This window comes from Struthio camelus, chromosome 13 (genome assembly GCF_040807025.1).
Source record: "Struthio camelus isolate bStrCam1 chromosome 13, bStrCam1.hap1, whole genome shotgun sequence".
Taxonomy (NCBI): domain Eukaryota; kingdom Metazoa; phylum Chordata; class Aves; order Struthioniformes; family Struthionidae; genus Struthio; species Struthio camelus.
In genome coordinates this window covers 4,727,235-4,752,545 of record NC_090954.1, presented here as the reverse complement: position 1 = coordinate 4,752,545, position 25,311 = coordinate 4,727,235, and the positions used below count along the sequence as shown (strand labels likewise).

The window sequence follows — 25,311 nt, the reverse complement described above, 5'->3', positions numbered from 1 at the left end:
TTTACAGAATTAAGGTGCTAAAGAGCCACTTACAAGCAGATGTTTTGTATAGCGGATAATTTCACTGACTTTGCAATTGTGTGCTTGCACAGAGAGCAGCAAACAAGAGAAGAGCATGTATGACAGCATGCTGGCATTCGCGTGCACCTCGGTCTGATGGGTGACAGAAGAATAGGAGGACACTCCTTTTAATTGAGTCTGCACAAAATTCCCATTCTCATGTGGAAAAACCCGATTATAAAACTGATACCAGGTGCCCACTATTTTTTCCCACTAGCTTGGATAGCATTTTAGAAAAATCAAATGTGAAATTGAGTCACCTACCATAGTGACTTTTCCTTAGTACTGTGGAAATTCACAAATGCTCCTTAGAAGTGATTAATTTGAACATTATAATATCACTCCCCAACAGGAAACAATGGTCAAAAATCTTCTACAAAAGCATTTTTTTTTCAGATGTGGGTTTTGTCTCGTGTGTTTATGTAAATCGTGGTCCCATGAAAGCAAAGAGACAATAATGTTCAGCATTGCCAGAGTTCCTCAGAAAACAAACTGATGCTTGGCAAGCTCGTGCTCTCCTGGATTCAAAGCAGGACCTTTCGCAAAGAGCGATGCTACTGCTGCAGGACTCTGTTGACCAAACCAAGGGAAACTGCCTGAGTCTGGAGTGGTGGTGTCTGGAAATGTTGCCTGGCTGAATTACAGCTCCTGCATCCGAAGCGCAATCCTGTAGTCCTCTCCGTCGCTGAATGTAAATGCACTAATGCAAAGACACAGATGAGGCCCTCACAGTGCCAAACTCAGTGCAGTGTGCCATTCTACCCTCTCCTTTTGAGGTAGAAAGGACTGGATGCAAAAATATTCCCAAGTGACCAAAATGATATTAGCTTGGAAATTGTGTCAGGCAAACTCTCCAAATCAGGCTGAATGATTGATACAGGTTTCTGTGGCCCCAAAAGTTTTCTTTTTTTCAAGTAGCACTCATTGGCAGAGCAAACGTTAACCCTTCTGATTTCTTTCAGATCACCAGCTTTGACTTTTAACCTTTCCTTCCTTCTGGTGTGCCTCAAAGCTCTTCTCCAAAGGCTTCAACCTTCTGCTGGTCAGTCCAGCTGAAAGCTGATCGGGCTCTTTCTGCAAACCACCCTGCAAAGTAAAAACATCAGTTGCAATCTGCTTTCTTTTCTCCGGCATTTGCCTGCCGGTTGGGCGTTCCTCCTCTGCTAGCCGCCTGCACTGAAAGGGGAGAAAAAGAGGCTCTGCCTCTTCTACCCCTGCCAGTACCGAGCACCTTCTCCAGGCTGGGGTGGGTGCTCCATGCCTGTTCTTTGAAGTTCTTCCTTAGGTGACTTTGTGTGGGAAGCGTACATCCCATTAGGCAGATATACCTCTCAAACAGGCCCAGGGGAACAGCTAGCTAAAGCCAAAGGCCCTCCCTTGGCAAGTGAAAGCTGGCAGCAGCACACACTATGTTTGACCGGAATGGGATGCAGGCAAGAGTGTATTGCAGGGACAGGCAGCGTTGACGAGCAAGACAACAGCATCTGTCAAGGCATTTGGCTATTTGAGAAGGGCTAAAATGGTTGGTTTGAGATCCAGAGTATGTGATGCCTTGCAACGGAGTGAAGAGGCTTCCTTGATGGGTAGGTCTCTCTTGAGGAAAGAGCTTTTGGCTCATGAAAAGCAACGTTGCCTCCATTTCCTAGGCCAACATAACCTCATGGCAGGAGCTAGAAGTATTGGCTTGAAGCATATATCCCTTAACAAAATAAGGGATGTGTAACACTTGTGGGACACTGCTCAGAAGGTTGAAGAAGCTATTTTTCATGGCTTTAAAGAACAGAATTCACAAGCATCTTTGATTCAGCCAAGCTTGTGCAAGGGAAGCAAGCCATAGGGAGAGTAGTGCAGGGAACTATTTGTGACAGCCAGGAGCATCTACTTTTGTCTTGTTTTCAAGGAAAGTGTGTCCATTAGAAGTAAAATTTTGCCCAGTAGCTGCTAGGCTCTGTTGTTGCAAGAATTTTACAAAATGTGATAGTATACTTAGAGTCCACTGATGGGCCTCTTTACCTTAGGAATAAAGCTGCAGTACAGTTGCTATGCTCTGTAAGTGAAAATAATTGGCGGCATAAGTTACATATGGGAGATACATAATTAGGCCCTTCCATACACAAGGTGTAGTTATGTTCTCTGGGTAGCCAACAGACCAGGTCTGATATAGTAAAACATTTAATCCCAGATTTAGAAAGGCCAAGCCTGAGTCTCCAGGCATCTCTGAGGTTATGGGCAAACTACATCTTGCATCTACTAACTTTTTCCTGTGTCTACAGCCCAAAAGGACAAGATCCGTATTTTTCTTACTGATTCAGAATCAAAGTGGTAGAACTTGCAGGGAATGAAAGGAAATGGCTGAGACGAGTGTCCCTAATCCAGCAGTTGGGAAACCTATGACATTCTGGAAAACAGAGAGCTGCTCCTTGCAGTGTGAAACAAAAAGCAAAATTGCTTTTTTTGTGTCTTTAGGCTGGAGTGTAGGTTTTATTACAGAAGTTTGTCACTAGGTTCAGATGCTGTGTTGTACAGTCTCCTCTTCTGCTTACTATTTCTCTGACTTTTTCCATGCACACCTCACTAGAGCTAGTGCAGTCTCTGCTTTCGAAACCTCCACACAGTGGGGAGGATAGAGGCTGCATTTTCTTTGAATTTGTTTGTTCCCGTATGAAATGTGGTTTCCAGTTCTCATTTATGAAAAAAATGCCAGAATTAAGGCATAATGAGCAGTGTGACCGCAGGAAAGAATTGGGATAAGGATTAACGGTGGCAACTTGGGACTGAGAGGAAAACTGTCATTCCTTTCATCCCAGTTGAATTATTTAAAGAAAAAGTATAGTCATGAGCTGCTAACCAAGCCTTACAGTTCCTCCCTGTACTCTGTACCTGCTTGTGGTGCCAGCGCTATCTCTGCATCTTCTCATCTCCACTAGTTGTTTAGCGAGACGCTACTCGTGCTGTTGTTCCTCCAGGGTAAATAGGTCTTTATTAAACAGAGTGAATCAGAAATCACTAGCAGTCAAACTAGCACAGAAAGCACTTTCCACTGATTGATTATAGCAGTAGTGGATTAGGCACATGAGTAAGTGGCACTGATTGTATGGTCTTCCTTGAGAGTTTAGGCTCCACTCCAGCATTAAGAGACTAAGCAAAGTCCATGGAAATCAGTAAGTCCTTTTAATGATTACAATTGATTTTGAGTTACACCCTAAACAGTTATTACTTATTCTAGTTTTATTAATTGTTTAAATTAATTTCATTTTGAAAGTCTTCAGGTTTCTGATGTTAAATAATGCAGCAGAGATTTAGGCTAAATGAAGTTTTATAACGAAACATGCTTTTCCACTAAATCTTTAACTGGGTTCTTAGGGACCAGTAGTTTATGCTGGTAGGGATTTTTTGCTTGATTGTAGAGAAGAGTTATATTTTGACGTTTTATTAAGGACTTTGGGCTGGATTCTGATCTTTCAGCTTTTCATCCTCTTACGTGAATGCAATCTCATCTTAGATGGATCAGAAAGTATCAGCATCAAATGCAATAATTTTAAGATAAAACTACAATATATTTCCCTTTTACCTGCCACCTCAGCAAAAAGACGAGCTTTTTTTATATCGTCTTTAAACAGCTTTGATATTTTAAAAGTCTTCATTTTGATGACCACCTATGACAACATATTTTCATAAACATATTGCAATTTGTGTGTTAAAAAAATTAGCAGATTGTTTTTAGTCCTCATTTCTAGGTATCTGATCTCCTTGTGTTTCCTCTCCCTTAATCTCTCTAGAGAGAAAATAGGGCAAAATGTAGAGAAGGAATAGAGGTTTTTGGACTGCCACTCAAAAAGCTAAAACAAATTCATCATCGCTAAAATCTTAACCTCAAACTGCATTAGGTACGAAGGTGACTGTTTCAATCCGCTTCCCTCCCAAGGTCATAAAACCACAGACTGTGAGCCTCAGAAGGCCTCTTGCCAAAGTGTGCAGCCAGCAAGGTTAAGCCTGGTCTTTGTGAAGCTTTTTGTTCCCTTTCAAGCTTTGTGGCTGGGAAAAACCAGAAGGAAAATGAAGAACTAAAACCCAGGGCCTGTAATACTGAGCCCAAAGGAAATGAGTGCATTAACCCATGTAAACAGTCTCTACCTCACCATTGGGAAACCAAAGCGGGGAAACGCTCGCCGTGGCCCTGCTAGCGTGGGGCACTTAGATTAACAGATCGTATATCTGCATACTTCTTATAACTTCCCTACGTACTACAGGATGTCGTGAATCAGCAGCCCAAGGCGAGGATGGGGGCAGAGAGCTCCCCAAGCCGGGTGGGCTGCCAGAGCCAAGCCATTACCCAGCCTGCTGTTGAGCTGTGCCAGCTCAACGTTCAAATCACAACTCACGCCGGACAAAATTGTAAGATCTCAGCCCAGAACAGGTATTTGGAAAAGGTGAACCCACAAAACTCTCCAAGTATATTACTGTGGTCTTTTACAGGCAGCTCTCTCTGGCTCCTTGGGAAGTCCTCATCTAATGCCCCATACATTTTTAGTTTATACATAAATACTTACGGATGTATTCTCTTTTAATGCCTAATGACTGAAAAATGCCCCACAAATCTCATTGCAAGTGAATCTTCCAAATCAGCATTTTAGCCTGTATTGGGGATAGTCAGCATAAATGTTGCTCCCAAGAATCTGCAGCTCACTGCAGTGTTTCCAAGAAGCTCTGTATAATTTTTTTTTTAATGTAGAAGAAAGATTCCCTGCAGATGCAAAACAAAGATAATACACTGGCTTGTTTTAAGCTTGCTGTGTACGCTTATCGAGATGTAACATGTTGCAAAAACCACAAATGAAACGATGCTCTCGATAGCGTAATTTTCCAGAGATAAGGTGGCCTGGAGTATTTTTTTCTTTCTTTTTAAGATAACATTTACTACTGTAGAAATAAAGGAAAATAGAGTCATGCTAATTCCTCCACAAAAGTCTAAACCATAGCGTAATAGCACTGAGCTTGCCTATGACACAGAGACGTAAAACCCAGATGAACTCGGGGAAGACGTCAAGTGCCAGCTGTGCCCGCTGGAAGGGGGCAGCGGCCCTTCCCGGGAGGCGCACGCTCCGCTCGCGTCTGAGCGGATGGGCTACGGGACATGCTGAGGGCTCGCTTCAGCGTCCGGAGGCAACAGAGCCCCTTTTATTTTGGGGAGAGCTTTAGTCAATTTGAAACCCTTTAAACTAACTAACCAGAACGCCTAGTGGTACTCAGGAAATAAGTGAGGTAAAGGAAATATTTTTTCCTGGAGAAGCAGTTAAAAATGAAATACGTGTTTGTCAGCATTTTCAGCTATCGGAAGAGAGAACAGGAGCCCTGGGAAGACGGCTTGGATGGTCGGGTCTGCTGAGCTGCCCCGAAGGGCACCCAGGCAGAAACTTCTGGCGCTCACGAGCCACTGCTGCTCCAGGACACGGGGACAGGACCGGGGCCATCGTCCCGGCACCTCAGCGTCACGCCTGCGCCAAGGGCGAGAGCGAACGCCAGGGGAGCGGGTCGGCTGACCAGCTCCACAGGGAGCTGCAGAACAGCTTTGCTGGCGTGAACTGCAGTGCTGGACACTCCCACCATGCAAAACCATCTTTGAGAGGAAGCTTCAGGGGCACTGATCTTCTGGAGAATCATTATGTCTTGAACTGAGCTCCCCATGTGGAAATAGCAGGGAAGAGGGACAGACAGCGTTCCCTCAGGAAACAGCCCAGGGATGATGGCATTTCCGATTTCGAGAAAAGCCTTCCAGCCTACGGGCTCTGGCTTCCGATCTCTGCAGGACTGCAAAGGCTGAAGCATTTACTACAGCTACAGCTGACAGAGATTGCAATTTGCTACAGCAACAGCTCGCAGAGATTGCAATTTGGAGACCTGGCTGCTGCTGTTCCCAGCCTGCAGTGAGATCGGTGGTGGGTAACACATTGGGTGGTGAACTGGGATAACATGCTGGGTGGCCAGCTGTGAGCCTGGGGGGGCAAACACCCCGGAGCACACCTGAGAGGGACCTTCAGAGCTATAAGCCATCCCTATTTCATGCAATAGTACTGTCACTGGAGCTTTCCAGGGTTTCCTAGTAGGGGAACCAAGCCTTCCATGCTGCAATATTTAGCAACCACTGAGGCATCTAAAAACATGTAACCCTGATTACAACATGCCAGCCATGCTGGCTTTTCACATGTTGCAAATGCATCTCGCACCCAACAGTCTCCAGAAGTAAGCAGAGGAAAGCAGGAACTGGCAGCAAAGCTCACCCATTCCCTTATTTTTTCAAGCTTTTCCTGATGCCATTTTGAGGATTACCAACATACTCTGTCCTCACTTCAGCATCCCCTTTTGTGGGCCTGACTGCTTTCATACCACAAAAGATAAAGATTACTGAAGAGCTCTCATAGCACAAGTCCACTCACCCTTTCTTGCTTCTCCTGCTGAGAGATGACCCAGAGTGCTGGATTGTGCCCGCAGAACAGCACTGAGCAGAAGGACAAATGCAACAGGCAGACGGATGGATGGACAGACGGACAGCACAAAGCACTCACTCCACAACTGCACCAGAGTCCTGCAGCGGCTGAACCCTTTAAAAACCACCTGCAGGCTGTTTGACTGAAACGCAGCAATCACGATTTAATAGAGTGAGCACAGATGTTACTTCATACCTAGCTGCATGAGTAAGAATAGGCTGGCCCTCTTTCACAGGAGTTGGCAGGATTTGCTGTATTACGTGTAAAGTAGGCCTAGTGAATGATAAAATGCTTTGAAATCTGGGGAAGTAGACTATGAGCTGAGCCAGTCCTCGAGGATCTATACAAGTCCCGAGGTTCTTGCACCAGATGAGGCCCCCAGTAGATGCCAGTCTTGAAGCACTGGGTAGCTGTGGTAGGACAATCTCTTAGCCCGTGCTCTTTCAATTGTAAGTTCCTTGTTTTCTCAAAGCCTCTATACTGTAGGTGATCCAGCAGTATTCATTGCTTTCTCCATAATGAAGGAGACTTTCATACTCCTTTCAGAGATTTGGTGATCTACAGTCCAGTAGCCCTGGTGTTCCACCTATACTAACAAAGAATTTTCAATTGATGTCCTTCATGTTCTTCCAGTTGTGGGGCTGTCCCACCTGTGGGGTTCACCTTTCCCTCTCTTCTGAGCTGTGGTCCCAGGCACCAGACACAGCTGGTCAGCACCCCGGGGTGCAGGTAGGTCCCTAGGCTCGAGAGGCCCCCAAGAAAGGACATGCTCACAAGCTGACTCTTAGCTAAACCACCTCTTCTTCCAGCACCCAACCCCTGACACTGTGAGCACCCCCTGCCATTGAATCTCTTTCATTCAACAGCACTTACTACCTTACTTACTTACAATTTATAAGCCAGATTAAATAGGGATCCCTTACGATCCATCACAGTGATGGGTACATCCACACCTTGAAGCGCTATACTGCAAATTCTGCTCCAAGCCTGTCTCAACACTGCTGCATTTGGCCAAGTGTCAAACCAGACCTCCTGTGTGGTTGACAGGGCTTCTGTCACTCAACAAGTCTGAACAGCAAGGCAGAGCAAAACTCTCCTGCATTGGCCTGGTGTTGCTTTGCCTTATGGTAGTTTTTCTACAGATGTTAGCCTCATGAGACACTCATCAGATGGCCTGCTGAAAGCTGTGGTTGTGCCAGCCAGGGCATGCCTCCAGCACTTCCAGGGCAAGGAGGCGACAGGCAGGGCAGGACCACTCTGAAATTACCCAGGGTCACGTACTCTAGCCTCCATGTCTGCCCTCGGGATGCTCTGGCCCACCCCATGATGGAGGCTCTTCCATTAGGAGGGAAACGTGGGCTCATCTGGCAGCAAACCTGGACTTGGGGCTTGAATGGAGCAAGAGAGAAAGATGTTTTCATGACAGCTTGAGCAATCAGTGCCAGTGTGCTTCATGTGGGCTATGTCCTCTCCCTGTCCTTGCTGTGGATGAGGATGCCATCATGCGGCCAAACCCTTTTACTTCCCATTTTCTTTTTATGTAGTTACACTAAAAGCTTCCTTCCCCTGCTGCCTTTCAACACCAGCTGATGCACAGCTCTGTCTGAGAGCTCCTAGCAGGCATCTGTTACATCAGTTTTGCCCGAATGAGTCCTGGGGATCCATCTCGAAATTGGCTTCATTGTACGGAGAAAAATCGGGAAAAAATATCATACAACTCTGACATGGGTCTCAGGGCTGTACACATGGGTTGGCATTGAAAACACAGACCCTGGGGCGGGATCATTCAGATACACAGCTCCTTGCAAACCTCATGATTTTAATTCATTCATAGTCCATTTTACATAAAGTAGTTATATAGCTGAAACAGTTTATTTGCACTGAAGAAGCAGTTTTCCCAAGTATTATCCCTGGAGTCATATGATATTATGCATCTAGAGAACATGTTTTAAGTGCATATATTATAATAGGTAACACGAAAATAATGACTTTTTAAATCAAGCCAATAGCAAATATTTGTGTGAAGGCTCATCAATTTTTTACATAATGTTTATCAAAAACAGTTTCTCTTGTTCTTGCCAAGCTCATGTGAACCTCCTACCCGACAAGTCCTGAGATGAAGCTACGTGGGCTTTGTTTCTACCACTCTTTAGGGCCTGTTTTGGGGAAAGTGGGTATTAATGTGGGCCCCAGTGAAGAGCAGTCCACACTGTTGCAGGAGGTCAGGGAACCCATTTCTGAGTACAGCTCTAGGCCCAAGTTTGCAGGCACTGTTTGCTGGGACTTGGGGGGTCTTCAAGTCTTGTCCCCAGTCACTGTTCCTCCATTCCTTGAGGGACAAGGATGTAGGAATTCCTCTTTCCTTCTCCTCCTTTTATGGAGTAAAGCTGAATAGTTACTCCAGATGTCTTCAGAAACCTCTGCTAAAACTGCCATCATTGGGCTTCTTCCCAAAAGCTTTCCTTCTCCAGAGGAAGATAACGGGAACTGTGCATTTTCCACAAGAAAGGGTTGGCCCAGATTGTTCCTCCGTGATGCACTTCCTTCAGCATGGGAGGCTGTTACCCCCCACCTCTCCTCTGAGTGCCACCAGAGTCTCTCATGCCAATAGAGCTGGTTCTCCTGCTTTTAGCATCAGAAGCCCCATGCTTAGAAAATAAAACATGGAGATTTTTAACAGAGTAAACAGAAATAATCATGATGCTGCAAGATCTTGAGAGTAAATGAGAAGGCTGAGGTAGACAAAAAAGAGCCCTGGCTCTGCCCCTGTCCTATGGGTAGGATTGCAATGAAGAGCTGCAGGTTTGAAGCTGGCCCATACATTTTAGAGCATATAGTTTGGGATAAAATCCGCATCCCTTAAAGAGGCTTCATCTGGAAGTGGCCTCTTAAGGCTGCAAAGTGATGCCTGCAGGATTTGGCATTTGGCAACATGGACTATCAAATTAAAGAAGCCAGATTGTCTAATGAGATTCTAGCAAGTCACTGAAAGTCTACAAGGCAAGTTAAGTAAATTAACGGGCAACTACCTATATGAAATACAGACTTGTTTATTGTTTTCTGAGGAAGGAGGAGCAGCTTAGACTCCACGTTTAACATCCTCCCATTTTCTCAATTTAATTTATAGCTTCGATAACAAACTACAGTTGTCAAAGCCCTCCACATCTTTCAATGTGCTAAACTGTGGCAAACTGTGTGGAGAATTTTATGATGTAAAACAACAGTATCCATTCATAAGGGTGTAGTCATCCATTTCTTTGATCCTGAAACCAAACTAGGATTTGGTAGGAATCCAGGACTTCCTACATGAAAAGCACTCCCGCCCCAGCAGGCCTCCCCTTTTTCTTTCTTGAGTGGAATGTCCCTGTTTGCAAAAAAGTCAAGCATTATATACAATATTTTATAGAAAACACTCCTTCAGTGGATGTCAGGTAGCTTGTTTTTGAATATATACCACCCTTCTGTGTAAAGGAAGCAAATTGTTCTATTGGCTCAATGGAAACAATGTCATTGGTGAAAAAGCCCAATGCAGCCATAGTAATTATTAAGGTGCTTTTAAACAATCGAGTGAAAGATTGCAAAAGAAAATGTTCTTTGGATTTGGATTGAGCTGGTGCAGGTTTAGAACTCTCCAGTGGCCAAGTCCATGGCAGAACAGAAAGCGCAGTTCATGAGCTGAAGGTTTCTGTGGCGATGGGATTCTTCGATCATATCCCACGCTGGTACCAGTGAGGCCCTCACCAATACCACACTGCTGATTTGGCTCAGGAAAGTAGCAGATTGGTCAGGTCTTCCTGGCTATACTTTTGCAATAAGAAAAAAGGATATTTATAAAGCACCACAGAAAACAGCAAAGACTGCCAAGAATAATTTTGAGTATTTAACTTCTTCTAAAGAAGTTTCTGTAATCAGATAATTTTAATGCTGCTCCTTTATACAATCCTAGGTTTATGAGGGATAGAGTAAAACCGAGTTGACAGTCAAAACCCTTTGACAGGGCTTAATTTTGGGGCTTTATGGATGAATCCAGGAAGGAGAGTATAAGGTTCAAGGACTTTAATGAGAATGATATTTCAAAAATTACAAAATGTTAGGGAATATTCTGCTTTCATGTTTTCATTTCTGATTTGCCCTAATCAAGACAATCACAACAATCAGAATGACTGGAATGAAATCCCAGACAATCTGGATTGAAGCCTAGAATCTACTGGCAGTTCTCTTATCCATACCAAAACCCACAGACCAAAATTTGAAAAGTGTTTGACGCCAGAAGTTTATGTACCCAGGTACCAGGTTTCCCTCTGATTTTCAGAAGACCTATACAATTACAAAGATTAATTTTCTAATTTTAATAATGCTAGAGGGTCTTTATGTGCTGACCTGGATGTTAAGGATTGGTCTCAGTTTGGTCTCTTTTCATTGCTTTGAGAGAGAGTTCATAGCCAAGAAACATGGCTGAACTCATTGGAAATCCTCGCACTGCATTGACCGTGATGCCCCTGAAAAAGACCTGTTGAGGATGGAAAAAGGTTAGAGCGTAGGAATATACTGGCTATTTTAAGAAGAAAACATTGAACTAAATCATAGTGGAATTCTGAAGAACAAAATCTGGGCTTGCTCCAGAGATACTCTCTCACTGCTAACCTTTGCTGATGCGCGCACTAGCAAACGGACGTGTAATGGCATTAGTTTGATATCCGTATGCTCCATGTTCCCTATGGATCACCCTCTAAAGCTGTCAGCAAGAGCTAGAAGAGGTAGAGGGTAACAAATGGTAGCATGACAGTGGTGGAGAACAGAAAACAGGAAATCTAAAACTTCTTCCTGTGCTGTCCTACCTGCTGTCAGTCCCTCCTTCCCTTTCCATACGCATGCTGACAAACCCCAATTTACAACAAGAAGGCCGTTGCTTTCACACAGCAAACGCTCCAACTTCTGAGGCTAGGTCTACAGGCTCAGCAAATGCTTAGGAACTAGAGAAGGAGCAGAAAAGCTATTACAGCCAGGGTTCAGCACCTGCTTTAAGCAGAACAAGCCACAGGGCGCCACAGGCTTCTTCAGTGCCTTCTGCAGTCAGCGGCAAGAAGCAGACTCCCATCAGAAGATATTCAGAGGTCAGACCCTCCATGCTACCCTTGGAAGGGTCTGTTTCTCTTCAGTGACCACAGAAGATGGGCAGGGAGAATAACACCTGTGTCCGGCTCAGCTCCCTGCGGGAGCGACCCTCACGTATAAACACCACTGCATGGTATGTGCAAGGGTGCACGCAAGACCACCCCTCGGGGGCGTCCAGGGGAGCCGATTTACAAAACAGTGGTTGTGGGAGTTGTCTCTGCTGGCTCATTTCTCACAAAATCACTCCATTAGCCAGCCAAGCTGATCACTAGGATCAGTAATCTAAACACCAGAATTTCAGAATTGATGTGAATAGTAACATCAGCAAAACCAAACCCCCCCCAGGCCTTACAAAGGCAAAATTCCCACAGTTACCTTAAGAGTGGATTAAAGGTCTTGGCTTCAAGATAGGAAGTCTTTAGGTTAAAGTGTCTAACCATCATTTCCCCTGGAATATTGAGCTCACTAAACACAACCATATCTTGGATTCAGTACACACAGTGCATGCTGCTGACACGCGTGAGAAAAAAAAAATAAAAAATCAAAGCATGTTGCTTATGATGGCGTTTGCAACATGAAGTTGGGATAACGTTTACTTGATTTACTAGGGGTGTTTTATTTTGTTTGAAAAGACAGAATATCTTGGGAGGAGATTCAAGGTTTTCCAGTTTCCATAAAGTAACATATGTCAACGCCAACTTAAATAATAATGAAGATTTATGAAGAAGAGCCCAGAGGCATACATTTTTTTCATCAAAAAGAACAAGAGAGCCAATTTACATTTTTTTGTGCACGCCAGACAATTATTTTCACCACTGAGAATGCTGTTCATATATCCCTGAATATAAACATCCAGACCTCGGTTTGCCATTTCTCAGCGATGCTCCATCAGTTCTGTCTCTCCCACCAGGCAGAAAGATTCTCCTTATGAGAGAAGGGCCTGGTCTTACTATTCAGCTATCCCTCGACCCTCTTGCAGGCTTTCCAGGTGCCAAGAATTACAGCAGAAAAACTGCAAGCAACTCCAATGCCAAGCAAGAGAACTAAGTGCCTGAAACAACTGTTAATAATCAGGCAGAACAAGGAGGGTGGGGGGTGAGGATGAGGATGGAGAGAGAAGGGAAGATCCATGGAAATGCCCTTTCCAGCCACTTTAAGTCTTACGGTGAGATAAACGGCACGCTAAACTGAACATCCCCAGCAGGGAGTCTGCGTCAAGCCCAGGGCACCCTGGCCCTGCTCTGACCACCCAAGGACTGTCTTTAGCGTCGCTTGAGGAACATTTCTCCATGTGCCTGTGCTTCATACAAATGTGACTTTTTTCCCCACTCAGTGGCCAGAAAAGGAACCAGACTGCAAGTTTCTGTGACAGCCAGCATAATGTAATGGCACGTTGCCAAATAGTAAAGTCATTGACTTGTGATTCTGCAGGTTATCTTTCTTTTTATAACTTGTTACTTTTCCTTCAGAATGTGAAAATTAGCACTTTTGAGTTAAAAGCCTACACACAGCGTTTTGATGACAACTTAAATACCCATTTAATTCAACGGCAGAAGCCATAGTTTTCAGCAATCATGCCTTTGCAGTGCCATAAAGCTGCAATTCCTAGTTCTGTGCCACTCACATTTAACTGAGGCAAGTTTTGCAGGCAGCTCAAAACCCCTTTTATTAGACCAATAGGTATGGCTGGAAAAAGCAGACACTGCCCTTCTTTGTGTTTGAAACCGAAGCAATTCTGATTTAAGAGCTTTTCCCAGCTACTCTGTTTTGGTGTAAAGCGCTGATAGGCAGTGCAAGCCCCAGCTCAGCTCCACCAAAGCACAGCCCACGGTGACCAAACGCTCCTTGGGTGCAACTGCGGTCCCCTGAAATCAGTTCACATTGACTTTGGCGTGGCCAGGCCTTTTACCCCTGCGTTTTATAGAAACAAACGCAGAGGCAAGCTTTTTCACCGCTAATTTATGACGACTCAGATTATATCCACAGTTAAACACACTGACATATAGTGTTGCTTTAAGTTAATAACACTGGCAGACTATGCCCCCAGGCGATTCACTTTTTCATTTCTGCAGGCCCATTCTCACTGTAATGATTTAGAAAGAATCTGCACTGTAGTTAGCTACTGTCATTACTATAATTTAGACGTAACTGGCTTTAGTCATCTCTCATCTGCCTGCAGTTGGGTTTGTAACAGCCATTGCATTTCCCAATTCAAAATTAAAGTCTAATACCCAGATTGTACTTCAAATACCACTTACTTTTAAGCCCTCGCTCTGGTAGCTCTGCAAGATACAGTCAAAGGTCCCTTTGTACTTGTTGCTATAAACGCCGTCTGCCTGAAGTCGACTTTTCACAACATCCATCGGAGTAGCAGTCCCCCAGGAAATCGCTCCTAGAAAAAGGCAGATGGGAGTTCTCTCCATATCCTGACACAGATCCTCAGGTTTTGGTCGTGCCTGGAGGTATCTCAGTAACTTCCTCTCTCTATTTTCTTGACTGCAGCCCAGTGAACTCGGAAATTCATCTATCACCTATCACATCCTACGAATGGGATTTTCTTATCAGGGCATTCACCCTGCTCAGGCTCAGAAAGGTATTTTGGGAGCAAAGCTCCCTACTTCTGCAAGAAACATTGAGACTTTTGAGGTTACATCAAAGCACATTGCAGGCAGCCCAGAGGTGCTCCCCGGGTGGAAATACTGCTGTCACAGGGCTTCTGGAAGTGCAGCAGGAAGAGCTCAAACTGCTGCTTGGGGCAGCTTCTAAAGAACCGGAACTCCTCAGAAAAAATATCGTTGAAAAGCAAATTTTGAGCTGAGAATGCAAAAGAGAAGCTGTGGCATCTCATGCCACCAGGATTAGGCTCTACTCAGCTGATCCATGTTGTCATTCCTATACAGAGACTATTTGCATTGGTTAGCCTGCAGCTGGATGGGACACATTGCCTATCTGGGAAGGTAGCAGTGCTTCTCATCTACCTGAGATCTCCCACTTAATGTCAATCTTGTGCATGTGTAGCAAATAACATCTTCTGTTGTTCCCTCTTCCCCAGGTTTCTACCTGGAGAGATTTATGGGCTTGCGAAATTTCCCTGCAGGTGGCTGCAATGCACGGCAGGACCAGACTGACGAGCGCTTGCTTGGACCTATGTCAGTGTTGGGACATGCTAGCGAGGCTGTTCGGATGAGCCAAGGCTCTGTTTATTTGCAGGATAATTACAATGTTTTGTAATCATTACTTGAGCCAAGTAATGGCACGCATTTGGGATTCTGCGATTTAGAAAACGCAAATAAACGGGCAGCGAGCGTACGGATGAGTTTATATACCTAAGCACGGGGGAGTGGGGTGCATATGGACATGTGATTGGCAGGTGTCAACAGAAAAAGCAGTTTGGAGCCTCCAACATGGAAAGAAGATCAGTAACAACAGACTGCTGAGGTTTGGCGTCTCCTGCTGCGCGTGCCTAGGATGCACATCCTCCTGGGACCCAGTCAACAGCTGGAAGCGTTGTGCTGGGGGCATACTGCCTGCCCTGTATCGCTTACAACACGATGCAGAGACCGCCCAGAAGCATCCAGGGGAATTAACGCACCAGCCGTTTTCCGTCTCGCTGGCTGAACGAGACCTGATGATACAGTGTCCACAAAGTCCGTCAAATCATAAAGCACAAGAGATCCAGCCCCACATCCTCTCTCCGATGTAACATGGGGCAGCCCCTGAGCCACCCCCGTAAATCTGCCCTGTTAAAGTTCCTATTGCTGTTTCACCAGTATTTGGGGGCAGGGGCGCGGGGGGAGTGAGTTTACCTGCTACACCACCTGCTAGCCACACAGAAGAGGGATTAGGGGAAAGGCAGCCGTCCGGGGTAATCCATCCACAGAAAAACGCGTAAGGGATGAAATACAGACAATATCCAGGAACATCTCTCAGAAGCGTCGCTCCCGCGCCTCGGTATATTCCTGCTATCCCGTCTTTCTGCAAGACTGTCCTGAAGCAGTGAATTGGGCCTCTGTATACAGGAAATCCAGGAACTGGGGGCTTTAATTTAATATTTGCTGGAAAAAAAAAAAAGGAAAGAAAAAAGAGAGAGAAAGAGAGATACAACTGTTTTAATTGTATAAACTACAGAATTCCTTTAAAAAACAACAAAAAAAATCCCACCCTAGAACAGACAGATCTCTGCCATCCTGTTTCTTTTACTGCAATCAACAGTTGGTGCGGGGGAAAAAGGTTTTAGAAATATGTAAGGGGACTTCGTCCCATTTTTAAAAGGAATTTAGACACCTCAGGACAGATCTTCTAAGACATGTTACAAGCCTTCAGATAGGCACGTGCCTCGTGAGCTCTGCCAAGCAGCGTACGTGCCCCGTTCTCATGGGTTTTAACTTCACCCGGTGGCAAGCTGCCTCTCTGAAACCTCGACGCCTTCCGGAGTCTGACCCGGCAGCCTTCGGAGACCAAATTGCTCGGAGGCTTTTAAAAAAAAAAAAAAAAAAAAACACGTGTAATACCATTTTAATCAAAGCAGTATCTAAAAGTGATTTTTCATATATCGCCTCTAGTTAAATACCACAAGCATACTAGCAGGACGGCGAGCGCAAGCGCGGCCGTGCCAGCCGCCGGGGCTCTCGCCCCGGGCCGGGCTCGGGTTTCAGGAGAGGATGCGCTTCGCCCTGGCGCCGGCAAGGACCCGCAGCAGCCGCCGCCTCCGGCCCCTGCCGCGATTGCGGGCAGGGGCTGCGGGCCGCCCTCCGCCAGCCGGCGGCCTCCTCTGCGCCGGGGGAGGCACCTGAAGGGATCCCTTGGTGCCATCGCTGTTTTCTCACTCGCTTTCACTGCGGTTTTGTAGCGTGTTTCAGTGCAGGCTTCTCTCAGCAGCCTTTGGCCTGAAGCAAAACTCAACGGAGCTCTGCCCGAGATGGAGGAGAGGAGGCTGCCGAGCCGGGCCGGCGGGGAAGGGGAGCGTGGGAAGGACGAGCTGCGGGGGGCAGCAGCCTGTCCCCCCACCCCTCGCCCCGGTACCGCCTCGCGGGGGGCATTGCTCCGGGCAAGCGCTAGTTTTCCCACCGCCCAAACTCAGCTCCAACCAAGTTCACCTTCGCCACCTTTCTCAAAGAGGCTCGCGGCACCGCCGTGACGCGCCAGGCGCTGCTCGAAGCCCCAGGGCAGAGCCAGAGCCGGGCTCCCCGCCTGGCACCCCACGGCCCGCCGGCCGTTCGCCCCGCAGCCCGGCCGAGCGGCAGCCCGCACACCTCACCCCCCTCCCAAAGCCGCCTGGCCGAAAACCTGCCATTTCCACGCCGTTGACCCAAACGGGGACACGGGGAAGAGCCGCCCCGCAGGGGCTTCGGTGTCACTGGGGTCCCAGCTCCCGAGCCTGCGGACACCGCATCGCCCAGAGCCTTTGGGATGCTTCCAGCCGCGCGAGAGGGGTTGTTTCCGCCTCTGCGCCGCCCGGGGCGCCGGCCGCCCCGCGGCTGCGGGAAGGCGCTGCGAGAAACGGTGCCCGATCGCCTGGAAATCGCAGCGATGCTGCGGCCGGGGGTCACCAAAGCCTGATGAAAACCCCTGCGCCCGAGCTCAGCCCGGCTGGGACCCGTCCGCGCGCCCGAGGAAGCGGCTCGCGTCCTCGTAGCGCCGCCCGCGACACCCAGCTGCGCTAAGCCCAGGGCTGCGAGCGAAGGAGGGGGAAACCTCTCGCCTCCCTACCTCGGAGGGACGGCTGTGTTTGCATTTGTAGCCTTATCTTGATGAGGTCCACCGGAGTGCCGATGCCGACGGAGACGAAGCCCGCCACCGCGCTGGCGAGGGCCACGTCGGGGAGCGCGGGGGCGCGGGCGGCGTCGCCGTGCCGGAGCTGGCTGAGCAGCCGCTGCGTGTTGCTGAAGACGCCGAACACCACCGAGCTGTAGACGGCGATGCTGGCCAGCGGGAAAGCCATGCCCTTGAAGAAGCCGGCCACCTGGCAGCGGAGCAGAGCGAGGGTTAGAGGAGGGAATCGGGGAGGAAACTGCTTTTTTTTGGGGGGGGTTGGCTGATGGGCTGCGGCGCGCCCCGCCGTCCCTGCGCATCTGCCTTCACCCGCTTTCCCAAGGAATTAGGAACTGGCTTTTATGCCACGCGAGCTATCGGCCACCGGCTCTGTCTCTCCTTCCCCGCTTTGACATGTCGATTACTTTGCTGCCCTCCCAGAGCTGACTGGCTGCCAACTGCAGCATCCCAGCGAAAGTCCCGGGAACGCTGCCTGCGGAGGAGAGGCGAGCAGCACCGAGCGACGTAAAACCCGGCTTGTCTATCCGGCCAGCAACGCGGACCTGTGCGGCGCGTGTTTCTGGGAGCCAGCCCTTTGCGCATGCTGAGCAAATGAAAATTAATGCATGCTTTTCACGACTTGTAAAGATCACGCAGAATAGAGGAACTTTTCCAAAGCACCAGAAAACATCTAAGAGGCCCTCTTCTGCCTTCCTGGAATCACCAGGGTCAGCAAAACGCCTCCGCTAAGGAGCTTGGCCAGCAGGTATTTTAGAAAGAGCCTGCAGCCTGCTGACCAGTAACAGATGGCTAGAGAAAAGTATAAGATGAGGAAAAGCATTTCTCTGGCCTCCTGAGCTAGCGGTGGTACTTCTGAGTTTCCTAGCTCTTGATGGATTTTTTTTTCCCCATAAATTTCTCTGAATGACCATGTAAACTTTCAGCATCCGTGACATGCTGAGCCAAGGTGGTTATAACACCCTGACTCAAGGGGACACGGCCAGGGGCATTTACCGCTCCAGGCCAAGGATCTGTCCTTCTTCTGTGTCCTTGTTCTAGGTTAGCAACAGAAAAAGCTGTGGGTATTTGCCATCTCTCCTCCCTCATTGGGCTTTGGATGCCATTGCACCAACTGTGCTGCTCTTTGTGCAACTCCCGATGCCAACAGTGATTTGGTATAATTTCTATGTATATTTATTTTCATTTTTTACCAGCATATTTTAAGTACAATACTCACAGATTCATTTCTGTATACAGTGAGAACACAGTTTAGTGTATTTCCATATCCTTGTCCAGCTTGCAAACGAGTCTGTAAAATACATTGATGAAATGCAATTAAAATCACATGCTTCCAGCCCCGGGAAAGCTCATGCTATGTACATAAACAACACGTACTTTGCTTTGACAGTGAATCCTTGCTCAATTCTGAAGAAAACAGAGCAATAAGACATATATGGATCCGCCCCATTTGAACTTTGCCAGAAGCTGGCCTAAGCAGAGCCTGGGGAGCCCAAAGCCTCCAGCAACATCTGGACTCGACAGCTGGCAAACTGGTGCGAATCCCCACACGCCTCCCTGGCCCCATGCAACGCTTATAGGGAGCGCAGAGTCTCAGTAAAGTTAGTCAAAAGATGTGAAAAATCAGACACAATAACAGGGATAAAATTCAGAACAACAACAAAAAAAAAAACTCTTCTGATCCTAGCAGGATTTTAAGGCATATAAATACCAAAGAGAGCCAAAACATTCAGGCTACACCTCAGTAATATTCCACCTCTCACGCAAAAATACAGTTTTACAACATTTCAAACAAAGAAAATGTCTTTCTGGAAAGCAGCGTTCACACGCCTCCTAAAAATACCTACAGCAGCTATGAGAAAAGCCCTGTAAAACACAACAAAGCCTGTATTAGCCCACACACCTTCCCCTTCGCACCCACACATACACGTGCATACATCCTCCATCATTCAAGCTGCTTACAAATTTACAATTAAAAAAAAAAATCCTCACAAGTAGCCCATGGGTTGTGTGAACCTAAGGAGGGATGAGGAAATCCAAGCCCAGGAAGGGGGCGGTCGCTCCCGGCACCGGCGCTGCCCCGCTGCCGCTCAGCCGCGAGGGCCCCTCCTGCCCTCTGCACCAGCTGCTGCTTCTTTCATCCTTCCCCAAAAACCGGGGCCGGGCCAGCCTGGGCCGCTACAGCTCGTCTTCGGAAGAGACAAACGCGTCTGCGCCTTGAGCAGCTAGTCCGTCTTTGCATGCTGGGGCCAGAGTTGTTACGTTAAGGACGCGCCTCGCGGGTGGGCTCTCGGGGCTCGGGCTCGGGGAGCCAGGACCCCGCTGCCGGCCACGGCTGAAGCCAGAGGAGCGAGCGCCCTCGCGGTTGGGTGCCTGGGGAGACCTCGGGGACCGAAAACGGCAGGTTTAACGAAACAACGTCGCTGGGCTCTGAGCCTCACGGAGGCCAGAGCGCAACCATCGCCAGCGTTGCCTTTTTGCCAGCCAGCGTCTGCATCCCAGCGCCTTGGTCCTCGCTATCCGGCCCCTGAATTTGGGCAGCTGCTTTTGCAGCCGCTTGCCGTTTTCTCGCCCGCCGGGGAACGACCCCCGGCAGCGGGGCCGCGAGCGCCCCGGCGCCTGCGGCGCGCGGCTCTGCCCTCGCTCCTGACTTCGTTTGCACCCTTAGCACGGAGGGTTCCCACTGGGCTTGTTTTCTTTTCTTTTACACAGTAACCAGGTACTTAGAGTTCAAATTACTGTAGTTTTTGAGTAACCAAGAGGCAGCTGAGCGTCCTGCCGGGCTGCTCCTTGCAGAGCGCCGTTCCCTGCTCGCGGTGCCAGCAAAGCCAGCCGACTCCAGCAGGGATTTCCATCGGGGGAAAGGCACTTTCCCCTTATATTTGCAGTAGTGCAGTAGGGCCGTCAGGCTGCCGGGACTGCTCTCCCCGCCAGCCAGGGTGACAACCCGTCTCTCGGTACCTCAGCCTCCCTGCAAAGCCGGCGGCCTCCGTTTCCACCGGCAGCTCTTTCCAGGGAGGGCGCGAGAGCGTAAGGACCCCGGTTTCTTGGGGAGAAGGACGGAAGAGGTTCACCTGCTAGGGAAAGCTCAGGCGTTCGCCTGCCCGCTGCCTCAGTTTCCCCGCAGAAGGGGCACTCATACCGCACCTGGGTACTCCGGAGCAGCAAGCCCAACCTGCCCATTCGCAGGAGGCATTTCCCACCCTTCAGTGTTGCCTTCTGCATTTGCTGGAAGAAACGGAAGGATTGAGACAATTCGTGCGGCTTCTGAGCCAGGAGAAAACGGTGAAAAGGAACCAACACCACCAGCGCCCAGCACGGATACCCCAGAGCTTTACCAGGACCAAAAGCACCGCTGCCAGGATCCCCTTGGTTGGTCCTTCCCAGGGATCGCAGCACCCTGAACTTCAGTGCTTGCCCCAAACGCAGTTCCCACTCCCAGCACGAGGAGGCCCAACGAAGGTTCGGGAGAGGCCACGACAGGCCAAGCTAGCGGGCGCCCTGGCTCAACACCCCAGGCAACCGCCCCCAGGCAGCGCGGCCACAGCTCGCAGGCCTTTCTCCAAGGCAGATTTCCCAAGCATGCTTGCCTTTCATCTTGGCTTTCACATGGAAGCGGGGAAAAAGCAGCAAAGCCCAGAAACTGCGGAAAGGCCTGGGAAAACGAATGCAATGCGGAGGATGAAAAGTGAGTAAATGGAAAAGTATTCAGCGGCTTGCAAGGCTGTGGAAAAAGTGCCACTTGGACCTCATGGAAAGAACCGGCTGAAAGAAGAAGCTTGCGTGGTGGGAACCGTGGAGCTAGTGACACGACGTCCCCCATCGCACCTTTCCTTCAGTCCTGCTTCCTTCTCCAGGTGACAAACTCTCATCGCCTGGATGCTACAAATACTATTTAGTATTTGTAAATAGTCGCCTGCTCTCCTTTCCACTTCCCTTCCCCTAAATTTGGAAAGATAACAAATCTGCCTACTTGATATTCCCAGGCAATGCCCAGAACCAAGTGTAACAGAGGGGTCAGGCTGACACTCCTCTTTATGAGCGCTGAAAGATGGGCTCCTTGTTTCCTGGCGTCCAAAAACTCGGCGATTCCCAAAGGATCCTCTGTCAGCTTTTGCCAAACTGCCACAATCCTGACAATGAAGCCACCAGTTGACTTAAAGCGGGTCCTAGGCAACGCGGGGTGCACCCAGCCTGGGCAGGCTGTGCCCTGTCCCTGCGTCGCTGGCTGCTGCCGCTGCCCATGCTCAGCCCCAGGGCTGGTGTGGGAGCAACCTTTCCCCGTCGCCAGCGAGAAAGGACCTTAGGTACCCGGAGCAGCCACGCGTTTAAGTAAGCTTGACCTGCTCTCCATAAATAGAAATCACTGACAACAAATTGAGAGTTTTCACACACTCTGGTGGTTTTTTGAATGGTATTTTAGCACCCTCGTCGCTCCCTGGGCTGTTCCCCTTGGCAGCCGTGGAGAAAGCCACCAAGGAAAGTTTTCTGCTTGTAGATCGGTCACATCCTCTGGTGCCCCATGAGTGCAAATGGGACGATCCACTCTTGGGTCTACCACGTCTGGTGGCCCAGCCTGGGACCAGCAGCAAGGCTTGAACTCTAGGTCAGAGTCGGTGGGCAGTGGAGGGCCCTCAGGAGCCATGAAGGGTGGCCAGAGGGGTGTATCAAACCCTACAAAAGGGGAAGGGAGGAGAAGAGGATCTTCCTTTGTATCTCGCTATCAGCAGAGACTGTCAGCTCAGTTGGGACAGGATGCATTCATGTCTACGTTTGGAACGTGCTGGCAAATATCTCCTTATGTCTGTATATCCTTCCTTCTAGGGTCCATTTCTCCTGCAGAAATGGTAAATATCACCTCTCATAGCCCTGGGAGAACAATTTCTGCACTCTGCCCTTACAGCATTGCCAATATAAGGAAAATGCTTAAAAATACCTGTAGAAGAAACAAATAGTTCCCCCCTCTGCCCTTTGAATACTTGCCGGTGGCAAAGTTCAGTACAATTCTGACAGAACTTTTCAGTAAATTGAACGTGACGTAAGGGACAGTTTTAATTTTCAGCATTAATCTTCACCAGGGGAACTCATACAGATCAGACAGTCCTTTCAGTTTCCACTTTGCAATCAGCAGCAGAGAGAAAGAAAGAGCGCAGCCTGTAAAAGTGTTTCTAGCTAGGCTACATCCACCCTCGCGATAACAGGGGCCGTGAAGCTCGTTTGCAGCGGCACCTGGAAAGCGGTAACTTCCCCACCTGTGTGTTTTGAACAGTGCCTGGAAGCAGGGTGCAAAGTGTTTTACCTTGACTGTGTCCAGGGGGTGGCCCACCACCACGCTCGCCGCTCCTGGGGGTGAAAGCAGAGTATTACACAAAACACTGAAGCAGCTTTTGCACTAGGACAAGAAGTAACGGAGAAGGAGAGAGTTGCCGCAAGAACGGCCGCGTTGGGCCAGACCAAAGTGACACCCGATTCCAAGTCCTCTCTCTGACAACAGATAAATTTAGGGAGAAAACATACTGTGCAGCTTCCTCCAAATACTGCCTGGGCTCCGTCAGCTGTTCACATCAGAGGCATCCCAGCTAGAGGAGGAGGTGTTACAGCTGTGTTTCTTGCCCATGAGCAACTCTCATTTCCCTTGAGCTCAATGTAAACTCATGCCAACTTTTACACTCCCAGGTGGCAAAATTCGGGTTAGACGCAGGACTGGTGGAAACCGCTGCAGGCTGTTTGCGTGCCCAGACATCCCATCCCGCTCCCAGGCGTCCGCGTGACAAAGCGGAGGGTGCCCAGGGCAGACGGAGCGATTATATCCTGTGCAGCCACTGGAAGTTGCAAAAGCCAAAAATTCAGCTTCTCACATAACCTTTTGGCAGAGGATCTGTTTTGTTTTTTTTTTTTTCTGGTTAAGTGAGCATATTAACCTTGCCTGGCTGGGCCAGGGTCTGTAAGCCGTCTCACACCTCTCTGCCTATTCCCAGCTTGGTGGGAGTGCTGACACCCCGCATACAGCTGCCGGCACCCCGCTAGCACTGTCCATGATTTCCTGCCTCTGCCCAGCCATTCCTGCCTGTCCATGCATCCCGTCTCACGACCAGCTGCATTTGAGCACTTTATCAGCCATTAAACACGACAGGAATTTTAAAGTCTGTCAGTGCGAGATATACCATATTATTGGCATCTTTTTGCTTTTTTGCTTTTTTTGCTTGATACTATGCTACCCGTTTTCCCAGTGCTGGCAGCAAACGACCCAAGCTAGCGGAGCATCCTGGCAGCGAGCCCTCCAGACCCGATGGGGCCCGCGCCCAGCCACCGCTGCCCCCGGCCTGAGCCCGGTCCGCTGCGGGACTCGTGGCGGGTCCCGGGGGGCGGTTAGAGCCCACGGGACAGTCGCTTCGGCACCGCGAAACGGGCATCCGGCACCGGGGTGGCACCTGGCTGCACGGCAAGCACCAAGCAAAGCGATGTGACAGAGAGATGCTGCTAGCGCTGCTCGGATTTTACGTACTCTGCCGGGCAGGTGGGCTTAAACCCCGCTTAGGAGCGGAACAAAAGTCAACGCGCGTTCAGCATGCACCCGCCGCTCCGAGACGCGCCACAACCCACCCGCGCCACGTCGGGTTTTAACTCCCCTCGACTTTTCTCTTCCCACCTTGCCCGGCGCTGCGCTCCCCACGGCGGCCATCCCCCCCCGGCCCGTTACTCACCGCCCACCCAGCCCGCGACGAAGTCCTGCAGCTGCACGCTGCTGCCCATCGCGGCGGGGGCCGGGGGAGACGCGGGGTGCCGCCCCCGCCGCCCGGCTCCAAGTGTCTCCCAGCCGCGCTGACCTCACGCACCGGCGCTTAAAGGCGCAGCGCGCCGCCGCACAGGCGCTGCCGCCGCCGGGGGGGAGCGGGGGGGGGAACCTGAGACCAGGCGGACCCAGCGGAAGGCAGGCTGGCCAGGGCAGGTGTCGGTGCAAATAGCCATTCCCAGCCGTTTCGCCTTGGAAAGGTCCTTCTGCACAGTTATTCTTAACGCTAAAATTCGTAAAAGCGTTAAAGGGCAGCCTCTGCGATCCTGGGTTTGGCCATGGGAACTTTAGCCATATTCAGCGTAGGCACATGCCAGTAAGAGACTGGGTTTGGTCATAAAGCTTTTAGCAATATTCAGCCACAGGGGAATAAGAGATTCGCGGTTAGCAGCGGGGGCCGACGCCTGGATGAACGGAGGTGACTTCTCCGTCCGGGCTGAGCCTGCCTCGGGCTGCAGGTGAGGAACAGAGCAAATATTTCTGGCGGGCCTGATGCCGCAATCCCTTACCCTGGCTGCTCTCTGATAAAGCTCCTGTTTACCCTGCAGCCATTCAGACAGAGGAACTGGAAAAGCAGAGTCTCCTCTTCTCTGTCTAGGCAATAGGTAGCAGGATTTGCTTTATGAAAGGAAAAGCCAGGATTTACTGGGTTATAAACTGTCAAAGTTACATATCCAGAGCTGAAGAGTGTCTCGCACAGCTTTGCTCTGCTGAAGGAGAGCTCTGCTGAAATCACACTGCCTCATCATTTCGGGAGATAGCAACAGTTTGTGTATTTTGGCAAACAATGAATAAATATAGCCTATTCCCCTTCTCTATAACATCCATGATTTTCTTATGCCTCTATCACCTGCTCTCCCCTAGTCCTCACTTTCTCAGAATCAGGAGTGCAGCTCTGGTTTTTTTTTTTTTTTTTTTTTTTTTTTTTTTTAACTCCTTGAACTAGGGGGCCAGAACCTCAAGCAGCAGGAGTGCACCAGGCACTCAGAAATTTTCTGGTTTGACCTCAAACCCTTTTCTAGCAATTCCTAACATGCCTTTCAGTTCACTATTGAAGCCTAAGCTCTCTTTCCCAAATGGTAAACACCT

At 49.0% G+C, this 25,311-nt stretch overlaps 1 protein-coding gene across 5 annotated transcripts; it reads right to left on the bottom strand.

The window, feature by feature from the left end:
• Positions 1 to 209: 209 nt before the first annotated feature.
• On the bottom strand, positions 210 to 24,604 carry SLC25A48 (solute carrier family 25 member 48). Of its 5 annotated transcripts, none has more exons than XM_068959706.1 (8): positions 24,134 to 24,604; positions 22,729 to 22,772; positions 18,649 to 18,720; positions 17,370 to 17,622; positions 15,467 to 15,715; positions 13,919 to 14,052; positions 10,926 to 11,055; positions 8,345 to 10,348 (listed from the first exon to the last, which is right to left on the bottom strand). In XM_068959706.1, the coding sequence occupies exons 1-7, from the start codon at positions 24,180 to 24,182 to the stop codon at positions 10,933 to 10,935; spliced, it is 924 nt and encodes a 307-aa protein (XP_068815807.1). In that variant the 5' UTR covers positions 24,183 to 24,604; the 3' UTR covers positions 8,345 to 10,348; positions 10,926 to 10,932. The 5 variants fall into 5 exon arrangements, with proteins under 5 accessions (XP_068815809.1, XP_068815807.1, XP_068815806.1 ...); XM_068959705.1 differs by having other exon boundaries at positions 8,345 to 10,343; positions 24,134 to 24,307; XM_068959707.1 differs by having other exon boundaries at positions 8,345 to 9,193; positions 24,134 to 24,307.
• Between the last annotated feature and the right edge of the window lie 707 nt (positions 24,605 to 25,311).

Bases quoted from the DNA above. Each gene is read 5' to 3' on its own strand.
- SLC25A48 (XM_068959706.1), bottom strand. From the start codon at position 24,182: ATGGGCAGCAGCGTGCAGCTGCAGGACTTCGTCGCGGGCTGGGTGGGC. The intron at 14,053-15,466 runs GTAAACTCACTC...GCCTTTTTCTAG, and splicing joins GCTAGCAGGTGGTGTAGCAG to GAGCGATTTCCTGGGGGACT. The intron at 11,056-13,918 runs GTAAGTGGTATT...CATCCTCAACAG, and splicing joins ACCAGAGCGAGGGCTTAAAA to GTCTTTTTCAGGGGCATCAC.